The 15,388-nt window shown below is 39.4% G+C and overlaps 1 protein-coding gene across 1 annotated transcript in view; it reads right to left on the bottom strand.

Moving 5' to 3' along the window:
- PAM (peptidylglycine alpha-amidating monooxygenase) overlaps window positions 1–15,388 on the bottom strand; it is a gene marked incomplete at its 3' end in the record, with an annotated part of 84,896 nt that overhangs the window by 55,300 nt on the left and 14,208 nt on the right. Inside the window, exons 4-6 of the mRNA XM_082013319.1 lie at window positions 13,383–13,470; window positions 6,934–7,019; window positions 5,225–5,308 (exon numbers count right to left, since the gene is read on the bottom strand). Of these exons, the coding sequence (XP_081869445.1) occupies window positions 5,225–5,308; window positions 6,934–7,019; window positions 13,383–13,470 (258 nt within the window). The remainder of the gene's footprint in view (window positions 1–5,224; window positions 5,309–6,933; window positions 7,020–13,382; window positions 13,471–15,388) is intronic.

Below are 15,388 nucleotides of genomic sequence, written 5' to 3'. Positions count from 1 at the left end.
CACTCTCTTCCTCTGGCTCCTTCTTAGCAGAATCTTCCTCCTCCCTTACTAAACGAGCTGACTTCCGCTTCCAAGATTTCTTCTTTTGTACAGGGGCAACTGATACCGGGATGGGCTGGTTCTCTGGTTCAGCTGCAACAGTCTGAGTAGCTACAGTGCCCGCCGTGGGGGTTGGAGTAGTGGCAGTGCCTGCCACAGGGGTTGGAGTAGTCACAGTGCCTGCCACATTGCCATCAGACCCAAAGAGCCTCTCTCCCCTTTGCACAGTGTTAAATAGGGTTCGGTAGGCATGGGCCAGGCCCCAGCACATGGCAATGATTTGTGTCTCCTTGGAGCTGCCAGGCTGACAGCATACTTCTTCCAGATATTCTGCTAGTTTATCAGGATTCTGCACTTGTTCGGGAGTGAAGCTCCAAAACACCGGAGGTGCCCACCGCCCCAGGCATTTGCCCATGCTGTTCCACACACCCTGCCATTCATAACTATCCAGCCTTGGGGCAGATCTCTGGGTGATATTCTTAAATTGCTTGCCAACCTTAGACAAAACCGAAACAATGTTCCCCAGAAGCAGCAATAGAGGTATTTTAACTACCCAAGGGTGTTCAAAATACTGAAAAATTATTGTGATGAAGGAGGAAATGTTATGATAGAGGGTAGCAAAGGAACCATTCTGCATTTCCTCCATAAAAAACCTTTCAGAGGCAGAAGTATAATTGCTAATCGTCTCCACAAAACTGTAGCCAAAATACAGTAACGGCTTTAGTACAGAGCTCAGATGATACCACATTAAGCTCAAGGTCAGTGCTCTAAAAACAAAATTCACAGGCGAGACATTACTAATCATTGCAGAGTACAGCAGCCCGCAGAAACCAACACTGATCCTTAACATGTACAGCAAAGACGAGAGCATGATGCAAATCAAATAAACTGATATTGTGACCTGCAACTGTTATTATCTCAAGCCTCGAGCCCCACGTTGGGCGCCAAAAAGGACTGTTGTGGTTTAGCCCCAGCCGGCAACTAAGCACCACGCAGCCGCTCACTCACTCCCCCTCCCGCAGTGGGACGGGGGAGAGAATTAGGAAAAACCTCGTGGGTTGAGATAAACACGGTTTAATAGGACAGAAAGAAAGAAGGGAACAATAATGATAATACCAACAAAGGAATGTACAAGAACAAGTGAGGCCCAATACAGAGATTGCTCACCACCCCGTGATCGACAGCCTGTCCCTGAGCAGCGATTTCCACCCCCCGGCCAACTCCAGTTTATGTACTGGGCATGACGTCGGATGGTAGGGAATATCTCTTTGGCCAGTCTGGGTCAGCTGTCCCGGCTGTGTCCCCTCCCAGCTCCCCGTGCACCCCCAGCCTGCTCACTGGCAGGCCAGCACAAGAAGCTGGACTGTCCTTGATGGCTCAGCAACAACCCAAAGCATCAGCACATTATCAACAGTTCCTCATCCCAAATCCAAAACACAGTCTCACACTAGCTTCTGTGAGGAAAACCAGCTCCATCCTGGCTGAAACCAGGACACTACCTCAAGCCAAATATTTTATATTTGCAATGACTTGTAACTCTGAACAGTGCTTCTGAATCTTTGATGTGCTACTGAAAGCATAACAAGTTAACCAAGTGTATTTCATCATTTGTCCTCTGTTCTGAATTTCAACAACTGCATGTGCTTACATACAAACTGTAATGACTACATTCTTATACTTTGACAAGCCACAGTTATCAACAGAAATCTCATTCACACAAAAACCCTCCCTTTATATCATTCCTAAGTTTGCCTGTAAAACTAGTCAAAGGTTATGCACTGAATATCCTTGAACAACAAAAGCAATGTTTAAGACATCTAAATTATTAGGAGATTTAAATTGTACTTTTGTCTACTGGGATTTTCAAAGGCATACTACATTAAAAACACTTTTTTCTCACAAAAATGGCCAAAAAGATAGATGATGTTTCACTTTAAAAATAAGACATAGGACTACCATGTAAAAGGCACTGAGGTAAAAGAGAGGGCATTCTGTCATACTCCTTAATTGTTGAAACAGTACATGACCCTAGTATCATCTCCTAAATTATAGTTCTATCAGTTTACACTTTAAACTTTCATAATTTTGCAGGCTTATATCTATGACATTGATATTGTAAGTCCTGCACAAATATTCTAGGCAAAAATAAGGAAGTCTGTTGCAGTGGGGGGTGTTGGTGTGAAATTAAGTTTTAATTTCAGGTGCTAACTTAATCTACTATAGTTTCTCTAAGTGGGTAAGTGGATTTTTTGAGCAGAAGCTTTGACTACCAAGTTAATTTACTAATAAAAATTTCTGAACACATCCTCAACTAATGTGCAATGGAGGTTACTGATCTCATTTGTTTTTTTTTTTTAACAACTACATACACATAAATGATACTTAAGAGTGAAAATGAACAGTGAGAACCCCCAGTGTCCCCAAGTGATAATGAAGAGCAGGGTCTCAACTAACATGCTCTCTTTAGAAGTTTGTAACTTATAATTATTTGTGATTTTAGCAGGCGAAGAATCTCACGGGCTGAGACATCTGAACTGTCTCATGAAAATAAATTCTTTCAGCTTCAGTTGTGCACATTTGCATATGTACTCCATTTAAACTGTGCTGGCACACTCAGTTTATTCCTTCATCCTCCTCCTCAGTTACCATTATTGCCATTATGCTACAATATATCTTCATGTCATGGTAGAAACCATACCTTCAGCTTCAGACAGTGCTGTGGAAAATTCTACATGAGTACTGCCCAAACCTTTCCAGAGGTGTACAGAAGAGAGGCTGCAGGGCACCGGGAAGTTGCCAGCTACAGTGTAACTTCTCTGTTCAAAACCAAGTACAGCCTGTGGATCATTTGCCATGGTACCACAGAAGGATTCAGAGGCCATGGGCATAGCTCAAACTATCCACAGAATCACAGAATCACTAGGTTGGAAAGGACCTTCAAGATCAAGTCCAACCATTAATCCAGCGCCACCATGCCCCCTAAACCATGTCCTGAAGCGCCACATCCACACGATTTTTGAACACTTCCAGAGATGGCAACTCCACCACCTCCCTGGGCAGCCTGTTCCAATGCCTGATCACTCTCTCGGTGAAGAAATTTTTCCTAATATCCAATCTAAACCTCCCCTGGCACAACTTGAGGCCATTTCCTCTTGTCCTATCACTAGTTACTTGGGAGAAGTTGGTGTAATGCATATTCCTCCCTTAATTTTTTGCTATTATTCAGCTTACTTTCCCTTTTCTGCTTTCAAGTCCAACATTTTGATTATCACCTAGCCCATGAGGATCTTCACATTCTCATTTAAATCCTACACAGTACTGTATTGCAGCCAAGTTTCAAGAGAATGATGACCCACAGGTTTTTTGTTCTTGAAGGCCAGAGAGAGGCTATCCCAAAAACTCCACACAGGACATGATTCACACAGTAAAAATAAGAATCCGTGCATCTCAAATGTTGAACAATGCATTTCAGGTTTAAAGAATGAAGTACAACATGAAAATATAAGTAAAGAAAATAATCGATTAATCTTGTCCCAAAAAATCTCAGATCACAAATATCTCAACATGCATTAATGAAATCCAAATTTCATTAATCCAAGCTTATTATGCATGGGGTGGATGAGATGACAGGGGGATGGACTGAAAACTGGCTGAATGGTTGGGCCCAGAAAGTGGTGTATCAGTGGTGCAAAGTCTAGTCGGAGGATGCCCCAGGAGTCAATAGTGGGTCCAGTCCTGTTCAACATCTTCATTAATGAGCAGGATAATGGGACAAAGTGTACCCTCAGCAAGTTTTCTGATGACACCAGCCTTAATGGAGTGGCTGATATGGCAGAGGGTCATGCTGCCCTCAACAGAGAGGGACCTCAACTAGACTCAAAAATGGGCTGACAGGAACCTCATGAAGTTCAACAAGGGGAACAAAGTGCATAGTCCTGCGCCTGGGGAAGAACAACCCCAGCCACCAGTACATGCTGGGGGCCACCCATGTAAGCAGCTTGGCAGAAAAGGCCTTGAGGGCCCTCATGGACACCAAATTGACCATGAGCCAGCAATGTGCCTTGCTGCAAAGAGGGCTAATGGTATCCTCAGCTGCTTTAGCCAAAGGATGGCCAGCAGGTCAGGGGAGGTGATCTTTCCCCTCTACTCAGCACTGGTGAGGCCACACCTGGAGTACTGTGTCCACTGCTGGGCTTCCCAGTACAAGCGAGACATGGACATAATGGAGAGAGTCCAAGACAGGGCCACGAAGATGATGAAGGGTCTGCAGCATCCCTTCTCTGAGGAAAGGCTGAGAGAGCTGGGACTGTTCAGCCTGGAGAAGAGAAGGACTGGGGGCAGACCTTATCCTTGTAAAAAAATACCTGAAGGGAGGGTGCAAAGAATGGAACCAGGTTCTTCTCAGCAGTGCCCAGCGACAGGACCAGAGGCAATGGGGACAAACTGAAACACAGGAGGTTCCCTCTGAACATCAGGAAACACTTTTTCACTGTGAAGGTGACCAAGCACTGGCACAGGCTGCCCAAAGAGGCTGTGGAGTCTCCATCCTCAGAGATACCCAAAAGCCATGTGGACGTGGTCCTGGGCACCCAGCTGTAGGTGGCCCTGCCTGAGCAGGGGTGTTGGACCAGATGACCTCTGGAGGTCCCTTCCAACCTCATCCATTCTGTGATTCTGTGAAACACTCACTGACAACAATAAGCATACTGTCATGCTTGAAATGAGTGCTTCGTCTTTAAAAAAAAAAAAAAAAAAAAAGAGAACACTGTCTCCACTAGTTACAACTCTTTCCAAACACAGATACTGTAATTGACTAGCCAGTGTATGTCATCCTTCTAACCAGCTACTCAAGTAAGGTGACAGGTTAAGTGTCCATGGATACTTGTTTCAACTTTCTTAAAGAAAACACTGAATTATAGAGGGGAAAACAAGTTTCTCCCCACACTTACAATTATGAATCTGGTTCTTCACTATTTAAGTCATTTGTTCTAGATTTGTTGAGGAAAAAAAATCTAATCACTTTCAAACATTTGAAGAGATAAAGCAGGTTTATAAAGAAGTCAAGTTAATACACAAACTTTATTACAAATATGCCCACTCATCTTTGTGAATGGCACTAACTACAAAATTATTTTCTACAGGCAATCTAAATAAAACTTATAGAACAGATCTCCAAAATACATACCTCTAAATGCACTAATATCCCCATAGTGTACCTGGAGCACAAAAAATCTGCCACCTGTTTCTCCTCCAACTCTGAATCCAACACCTAAGAGAAGGAAAACGCATTGTTTTCAGAAACAGTAAAATGTAAGATGGTTCACCACTGCTGACTATATCTAAAAAAACAATTCACTGTAATGGCTAAGAGTGAAGGGGTAGAAAATTTCACTGAGACATCAGTGAAGAAAACATTGTGCCGAAAACTGGGAAAACCACCATCACAACACATGTTCCCAACTAGAAAAAGCAGCTAGGACTTAGTTAGTTAATGAACAGATACTCTCTCAATCCAAGAATATGAGTACAGATTGATGTATATACACAACTATATTAAAAAAAAATTAAAAACCAAGTTTTGCCATCCTTGTAGGATTTGGTAGAACTTTTATTTCTCATACAAACTCTGAATGATACAAACCAATTAATGCTGACACTGAGAATGAAAGATAAAAAGATCTGCAGTAAAATATTTTGAGATGTGAATTAATAACGTATGCAGAAAAAATCTTGTGGAAATTATGAAGCTATGCTTCTTGTTGACAGAAGTAAGCACAATCACAGAAGAAAATAGGAATTTGAAATAATTTGAAACATTGAAATTGCAAATATCACCATCACCAAAAGGAACTTCTCTAAAGCAATTTCTTCCTATTTGGTCAGTGTATCCCACTAGATTAAACAGTAAAACCTACTTATAAATGGGGCTGAAGCCTCTTCATGCACAAATGTAACATCATTATGAACGTACCCCCCAAACTTTGTATTTAAGGACTGCTTAGAGACAAGAAAATTATTACTAGCTGGGGTTTAACAGCAAAGTAAATACCAGGCTTCCATAGAAAGCTCCAAGCAACATTTTTTTTAACTCGCCATTCTGATAACCAAATCAAGTAACACTCGTGCTCATAAGTGTGTAAATGGATTATTAAAAAATAAACCTCTTTATGATACTGGGCACTGCTCCTGGTTATGAAAAGAGGCAGTAAAAGACAAAAGAACACATTTTTAGAATTCAAGGTATTTTCAGACTGAGGCTATACAGATAGTAGATATTTCTAGGATCCTTAGTGGTTATTAAAAACAACCACTTTTTCCTGTCATCCAGACATATGTCTCCAAGTAGCTTAAAGAATTTTGACTAAATTCAGCGAAGTCATCTATCATACAAGAAAATAGGTGTGTAAACATGTTGCTCAACTACATCAAAGCATCAAGAAATTGAAAGCACATAAAATTGTCAACTATACATAGAATAGAGAAAAAATTCAATGTTTAGATTGAATTTGTTTGTCATTTCCCAAACACACTAAAATATTTTAATGCAGTTTGTGTGCTACTGAAAGATATACAAATAGTACCCTTCCAATAACATATAGTAGGAAATGCAAGATTAATGCTATATAAAAAAACCCACATTATATTATGACCATTATCTCTCCCTTGTTTTTTCTCCCTTTCTGAAACCCATAATGTTAAGGCAAACAGCATGACAAAAACCCCAAGTATATTAGCTAGCATAACATATTCATAGTTTATGAGGTTGATGTTTATACAGTTTCCATCAGCTAGACAAAATTATAGGAGGTTCCTAGATATGCTGGGTTCTTACTTCCACATTCTCTTCTCTCCCTTGCCCCTACACACAAGAACTTCACACTAAGGGCACAATACCTTTGGGTAGCCTGGTGGGTGGAGCATTTCTTGCCCAAGCATACAAAATGTTAGATTTGTCTTTGCATGTTCCTTCGTCACAGTCCCTAAAAATATGAGCAAAGAAAACAAAAGGGAATAGAACTTTTTACTTTTGAAATCAGAAAAGGGCAGGTGAATTACATGCAAAACGACCAATTTTAAGATCTCTGAAGATGTTTTTGGATGTATGTTGATTAAACAGCTCTTTTAACGTAGACTGCTTTTCCAGATATCATTAGATCCTCCATCTTCTTCTTCCCTCCCTCTGCCTTAAGATAGTGTTAGGCAAACCATAGACAATTCTGATATTCCCTGCCAGCCTAGTCGGCAATGACGAAAAAATTAAAGCAACCTTTTCTGAGAATGAACCATATGAAAATTTCCAGCTCTATCAGCTGAAGTGCCACTGACAGTGGCTGCCACATTTACACAGAGAGACAGGACTCATGCACAAAGCAGAAAAAACCCCACAAGACATCAAAGCTTTAAGTCAAAATTGGTATTTAAAATTAATTTAAAAATCATTGACAAAAAAAAGGTGACAGAAAGCTTTATATGAACCAACAGGTAGGAGGCACTCATGCTCTTCCCTGTGCTTAATGCAAGCCCACTGCTTTAAGTTAATTTTTATTCCAGTGCACAATTTCCTGTTTTTCATAAACAGACAAGAACATACACACAAAAAAAAAACCCCAAGGGGAAAAAAAAATTGCCACTAGAGACCACAAACAGGTCACAAATACTCACAATAACTGACAGCTCTACAATTGTCCCTAGAGTCTGCAGCTGACACCTTGCAGGTGACACCAAGGGTGATGCCTGAAAGACACCTAGATTGTTAAGCTCTAGATACCTTGAATCTGCAAGAACTGATAAACTTGGGGCACAGGCACTATCGAATCTGTAAAAGGCCAGTCAGACACAGTTGTGTGGACAGCACAAAATACCTGGACCACATTCAAGAGGGCGTTGACTGCCATATGTGGTTGTAGGCTACAGGATGATATACAGATAAATAAACAAGGGACGCTGAGGGGCTTTCCAAGCACCCACCTAGAAGCCACTTTTCCCTCTCAATCCTCTATTAGGGAAAATGGTTGTTTACAGCGTGTATTTGTGCCTTCCTCAGTGGCAAAGCACCATGGCACTGAGCACAGAATGTAGAAGGCACTCCACAGGGGCAGCATACACAAGTATGACTTTTAGAAAGCCTCAGCCTGAAACTATTCAGACTACATCAACTGCTCCAAGCCAGATGTAATGGAGGTTGACACCCATGCCAAGATTTCAATCCAAAACAAAATGGTACAGTCGCTTCTCTGTGTATTACTACCGGTGGAATGAGACCCAGGAAAATGTTTGTACACATAAAGCATGTTTCAGTCACCTTAAATACTGGGGAAAATAGAGTCTCACACAGTGTGAGGAAGAGTATAAAAGCATAAAAGACCAGGACTTTTATGCCTGAGCCATATGTGCCACCTCTCAGAACAAATGATGATGATGCTTCCCAGGGTGCTCTCCCAGGGATAACCAGTTCTTGCAGTGCATAGGGAAAACCACCTTAGTCGGACATTATGCATTTCTGTGATCCCCAAGAGCCTTACTGCAGCGTATCCACTGTGTTTTCTTCTGACAGCAAGCATTGCCATAATTGTCAGTCTACCAAGAGAAAAAGGAACATACCACTTTTTCCTTTTCATTAATTTTGCTCGTAACATGTATTTCTAGACCTTTACAACTACTAGTTTGGTCGTCTCCCCCTTCAAACATGCCTCAGTGGACAAGCAAAACTTATTCCAGGATAAGTGAAATGTTTCACAACTAACGATTCATGTAGCAGCAGGTAAAAGCTGCCCAGCTTTCAACCGCCACAATCTAACTACCCAGAAGACTTCTGGGATCTAACCAGGTATTGATCTGCACAGTTTGGAAATGTGTTGAAGAGATTGGTTAGGAGGCACAACAGCAGAAACCACAAGTACAGTTGCAGCTTCACCAGCACACTCTGGACCAGCCAGTCTTGGTTTATACCACAGTATTTTTTTGAATCACATTAGCTAGGTAAAAAAACTGCATAGGCTGTTCCAAACTTTCTTCCTGAGATACTAGCTGATTGAGGGGAAGACTGTAGGGGAGAAAGATGTAATACAAGCATTGGTCTTTCATTATGCTTAAAAAATGGTCAACCCTCTCATTTAGCCATTGGTGCTGATCCTGAAACATCAAGTTTTCAGGAAAAAAACAAACCCAGAGGAGATTCCAAAGAAAAGTTACAACTGATGAACAGATTTAAAAGCAGGAAGCTAGTAAAAAGTATAAATTTATAAACAAATAAAAAAATTTAACCAATCATTGAAATTCATAGCTTCTTTACATGCAAAAAATCATGAGATTCTGAACAGAGTGAGTAGCACAGAATGCCTTAAAAATGGACTGTAACTGCATACTATACAGTATTGTACCAATAACTAATTCAGACTGTTGTCAAAATTGGGAGGGAAGGAGGTAGGGGAGGGTGTGGACATAGAGCTTGCTGACTGCTTCTTGGATCTTTGTTTTTTGCAAACTCTCCTGGACTTTCCAAAGGCATTCTCCTCAATCTTGGGTAACCTCAGGAGCTGGGTTTTTTAATGCCACTGGGGTTTTGACTGATTAGCTACACTGAAAGCAAAATATTTCACTATGTCAGCACGACCAGTATTTGGCTATCCTTTTAGGATATTTGCATTGTTTAGGAAAACAAAGAACTATTTTTGTTTCTTTCTCTATTATACTCTACTCATTGCTTCTAACCAAGACTTGTATAAAGACATAATTGAGGCAACTAGGTAAGAAAAATGATCATTTTTCGTTCTTGAGCTGAATGGTGCAGAACATTCTGGGGCAGCGACAATAGTAAGAAACTACACTCAGAAATACAAATCTTTATATTGTTCTCACTCTCCCCCAAGCAGTGAAATAGAAGTATTTCACTGAGTCAGTCTTGACAATCTTTTGCAAATTTTACTGCTATTGATGACAAAAGCATGTTCTCCTGCCAACAGAAGCAGCTAGTCTGATGGAAGAATTACTGGGTGATGATCTAAGACCTGTATTTATACATTTGTTTAGATTAGACAACTGTTTAAAGTTGCCCTGCCTGAACTCGAAATAAAGCCTATGTCTATGAATCATCTCATTCACAGGAGCTCATTTCAGTGATGGGTTTGATGCAGCATGAAACCTGTCTTGCCGGGAGACTCAGAAGTTCTGAATAATTCAACACTGTGTTTTAAATCATTCAAGTGTATTCTTGATTATCTATGGAGAATCTGAACTTTTGATGAATCAGCTCAGGCATGCTACTTTGACTTCAGCACAGTTTATCAGCTCAGGAAAAGTTTCTTGTTATAGTGGCTGAACTGTTTTTAGGACCAATTATGATTAAGAAACAGAAGCATCTACATTTTTTTTGGTGCACTGAGCAAAACCTGACCAAATGTGCCCTGGGATCCAGCCCACTTCATTTCTGTGGAAAGGCCTGGGTATTTCAAGAAGGGAGAAACACCTATGTTCCCCTTTAGCATTTGTTCAGATAAAGGTTCTACCATGTTGCAGTGAACATGCCACTCTGCAGAGCCAGTACAGGTTCCACACTGATCAACACCGTTTAGGCAGCCAAGGGCATTTGCATGAATAGCCTCAGGTCACCAGAAAAGCCAGCAGGCCAGAGCCGCATCACAGATTTTGGCTCAGCACTGCTATGGCTACAGGGCAGCTAATCCCAATAGAGTTATTGTGATGCTCTATCTTCCTCTCTCCCATTCCTCCACACTCAAAACTGGCCTGAATAAAACTTCATGCCTCAGAGAAATTAATTTTGTCCTTGCATTCTGAATGGTCCTAAAGGACTATTTTTCCATTATACACCTAGTTCACATCACGATGGTATGAAAGATAGCTCTTGACTTGGTATGTTTTAATGTTCTGACGACTGATTACAAACCATCTGACTAATGTTGCTCAGAATTTTAATGAAGAAACAACAATAAAGCAAAAAATCAATGTGGTATGCCTTAATTGAGTAAAAACTGGCTATGTAAAAATGTTGACCATGTAAACAATACGGGAAGGATCCTTGCTAAAGAAGTCTTATAGTGATGTCCTCAAATGTCAGTTCTCAAAAAAACATCCTTTCCTCTAGTAGATGGAAGAGCAAGTAAAGTCATCACTTACTAGTCTGCAGGTAACAAAAAGAGTAACAAATAAGAAAACAAAATAAAAAATAACAAGGACATTTCATCATTAATACATATTCATTAGAATTACTTTAACAAAAGTGGTTCTAGTGATTGTAAGCCTCTAGCAAATTTGAGCTAGTAGGAAAATGCTTTTAAATTATACATACTCTCTGCAATGACTTACAAAAATCTGCAACAGTTTCTACACATCTGAACATTTAAATGAAAACATTTACTACACAGACCTTTATAGATATACACATATATATGTATACACATACACGTATGTCTATACACATACATTATTATATACACACACGGATACATAGCAAACAGGCATTTATACAAGCTTATGTAAGTGTGTCAAACAGGCATAAATGCAGATGTCTAAAGCTTGTTTTATGTAGAACAGACGTGATCGTCTTTCTACCCTTGCAGATAGCTGTGGGCAGAGCAGGATAAACTGTTGCAGTAACAGGGATGTGAAATGATGAAACACTGAATGAAGAGGTTTTATTTTGAGAATGTAAAGAAAATACTACACCTCAGAAACTACAAACAAAAACTAGCAGGATTTAATCAAAACCTGCATATGAAAAATTGGAAATACCAGATTTAAATATAACACTAATTATGGGTTTCATCATTTGACAGGTAGCTGTTAAGCAGAACAATTACGAACAAAAGCAACATTAGCTACCACACTGCACAGATGGCCACTGGTGAGTTTTCTGCTGGGCAGTCGTTCTTCTCCAGGAAGAGTGATACAGCCAAGCAGCTCAAACTACCTGAACCCTAGTCTCAAACCTAGGATTTGATTCTGATTCAGCTTTGAAGAACTTTATGACTTCCAGCTTTTGATCCATCTCTTCATACCTGAAAGCTCAGGAACTAAACATTTCACTCACACCTTCAGAACATCAGCTAGATGTGACTTAGGCATCCTCTCATGACTTCATCTCAACACAAGCACTTGATCAACCTATAACAATATAATTCTCTCATATAGATATTATTTCAAGGCTCTAATAAAACTATTTCCACACATATGAAAACAAAACAAACTACAAGTACAATATACTCAGTTTTAAATAGGACACTCAAGATGTAAGCTGCTTTTAAAAGGCCACAATGGGAATAGTTTTATGATGGTATATTTTTCACATTTAACCATTCAAAAAGTATATTCTAACCTATAGGATACAATAAAAAGAGCACAGAAAAGCTGCCTGCTGGGAAAAGAAATCAGTAGAAATTCTGTGCTTTCATAGTATTACTTTTGTCTGAACTTTTTAAGCATCTGCTTTTCTTGCAAGACAAGATTACAACATTTTCAGTATTAGAACTGTAGGTAGAAGGGAAATAAAACTTTTAATGGAAGTTTGTTGTATGTTCAAATATTAATAAAATCATGTCCCAAAAACATGCAGAGATTATTTGAAATGCTAAATTCCTATGTTTGGTGAAAAATATATTACACTATACTATTAGCTCTAAATTCCAGTTCTAGTGACCTTTTTGGTAAACATTTAAAAGATAAACTGTGATTACACAACTCTATCAGAAAACCTATATTAAAATTGTTCCACAGACCAGAAAAAATTATAAAAGCTTTGCAGTGTCAGAAAACTACCTCATCTGCTCTCTCTTGAAAACCTGGAGAAAACTTGCAAAATTACTGGACAGACCATTGACTTCCACCCACCTTCACATTCTCTTCACTTTGGCTCCCCACACCTGTTCTAGCGGTGCTGAGAGCTTCCCTCTGCCCTCACAGCTTAGGCATTTCAAAGGGCAAGTCAACCACCAAACCACTCAACAGTCTTCTTCAGCTTACCCTTCATTCAGTTTCCTTCCAGACACTTGATACATAGTTCTGCATACACAAAGCAGCCAACAACAGAGGAAGCATAGATTTCTTGGTATCCAATGGCACCCTGCCCACCATAGTTCCTGTCTGCACCTCAGAGACAGTCAATTAATCATGAAGAATCAGAAAACAGATCTTTTTCTCCACCTTACACAGGAGTTAGTTAAAAAAACCCAAAACCTTTAAGTGTGGAAAGACTAGAATGTTACACATTTCTTCTTCCTTCCAAATTTTTCTACTTTTCCAAGAAATTGTGACACTGGAAAAGGTTTATGTGGAAACAATTAACAGAAGAAAAGTTAGGTACAATAACAAATGCAAGTTGCTACTCTTACCAGTAATTTTCGGTAGAAGAGGGTTCATTACATCCAAAGAGTAACATGTGATGGACAGTATCCATGCTGGCATGAGGCTTAAAGTCAACTGAAAAACAAAATGATAAAACAAGTAAGCTATCCTTACTCCCACCAGAAGTTACATAAGCAAGAGCATTTTGTTTCTTTTTTTTTCTCTGTAATACTAGAAACAAGGTATATACGTCCTTACTCATTTACCTTCTGCATTCCCCTTACAAGCTTCCTGAAATTCCCATGCAACAGCCTGTCTCCCAAGCTACAACACTGTACCTCACTTAGTCAGTAAAAACAAGAAATTCCAAGTTCCTACTCAAAACTGCCGTATTTTTCCCCAAAAGTTAAATATGACACTTTGTATCCCAAACCACAAAATTTTACTGTAACCAGTCTAATCTCAATCTAGCTTTGAAATTTGCACTTGTGATTTAATAATACATTTCTACTTCTTTTGTACTTCATCAAAAATACAAATAAACAGTAAGTTACAGTTAAGAGCAACTAATATCTTATGCATTAGTGATATCTTCTTCCAGTATTCCACCTGGTTTACATTTTTGCTGCATCTTTCTTGAGACAACAGTTCCAAGAAGGAATTATGATTTATTCTCACTAATATGTCAAACCCTTTGGAATGGAAAACAAGATTTGTTTCAAATCAACACAAACTCATTGCTCAAATATTTCTCATCATTACAAACTTAGACAAAGGTGAATGTTGAGCACTCAAACGTCTGTTCTTTATCCCATGCCACAAACAAAACACTGTTTTTGTTTCTCAAATGTTCGTGATCCTGTTTAGCATTGGAAAAAGATTACCAACATCACACTGTAGTAATATTGACCATGAATGTACAAACATGGCATTTCTAGAAATAAAGAGAGCTACATTGTGTAACTTCCTCTATTACTACTGAAATGATGTGTCAGATACAGGGAATGCAATGGAATTTTTCATCACAGAAGACAAAGAAGGACCTTAGAGGGTTTTTAACCTTATCCTACAGCAGAAATTCCAGAAGTCACTCCTGCCCTTACATGTACATAGACACTGAGGAGCCTTCAAGTGTCTTTTAGCTCTTGTAAGAGTCTTAAAAAGGGCAGACAGGGAAGCTGCAAACCAGTGAAATGCTATTCTGCTTCTGAAGTTTGCGGATTTATCTGCACTCTGAACTCAGTATTTGAATATGTGGCTGAGGCAGGGTTCCTGAAGTAAATGATGATGTGGATTATTGTCCCACTTTCACGAGGGGAAAAAAAATAACCAAATAACTTCTAAACCTATTTTTGGAGCTGAGGTCTGTTGTGAAATGTGAGGAAAAAGAGCCAAACTTAAGGCATGCAAGTCAAATTCTAGCCTGAAGACACAAGGCATGCTCTCAGATTGTAAGGAAATGAGCACACGAGAGCTGAGGGCTTGTTTTGGAAAGTAAGAGTACCTTGAGTACCAGATATGAATACAGAAGTGCTAAAGTTGCCAGCATGATTACACTCTAAAGACTACATAACAACTACTTTTTTCCTACAAGCAAATTCTACTCATTTCATAGGTAAAAAACTAATCTGCATTACAAAAAGACCTTCTGTTTTGACGTTTTTATCAGTAACAATTAGTAGTGAAATTATGGTTAACTCTCCCATGAGACAGACAATGTGTCATTTTATGTGGACTTCTTACCTTAGTTTTCAGGTGTCTCAGGTGTTTTAAGCTGCTGTTATCAATTCAAGTGAGAAATTAAATTTCTGGAGTTTATAAGCAGTTCACACATGTGAAATTTAATGTACTTTATTGCTGAACTTGATACCTATACAGAACATACCGTAACACCTAGAAGGACAGCCTTCAATAAAGGTAAAATTAAAGGTTAGGCCTCTTGTCTTCTAAAGCCGCCACCTGTCCCGTTGGTTAATATTGTCTCACTGTTTTTATTCCTCTACTGCTCGTACATCTTATGTATTTACCCTAATGAGTGTGTCTCGAAGTCTTT

Source organism: Phaethon aethereus (assembly GCF_964289735.1).
Source record: "Phaethon aethereus genome assembly, chromosome: Z".
Lineage (NCBI taxonomy): Eukaryota > Metazoa > Chordata > Aves > Phaethontiformes > Phaethontidae > Phaethon > Phaethon aethereus.
Note: the sequence above shows the minus strand (reverse complement) of the source record. Positions and strands in the feature narration are given on the sequence as shown.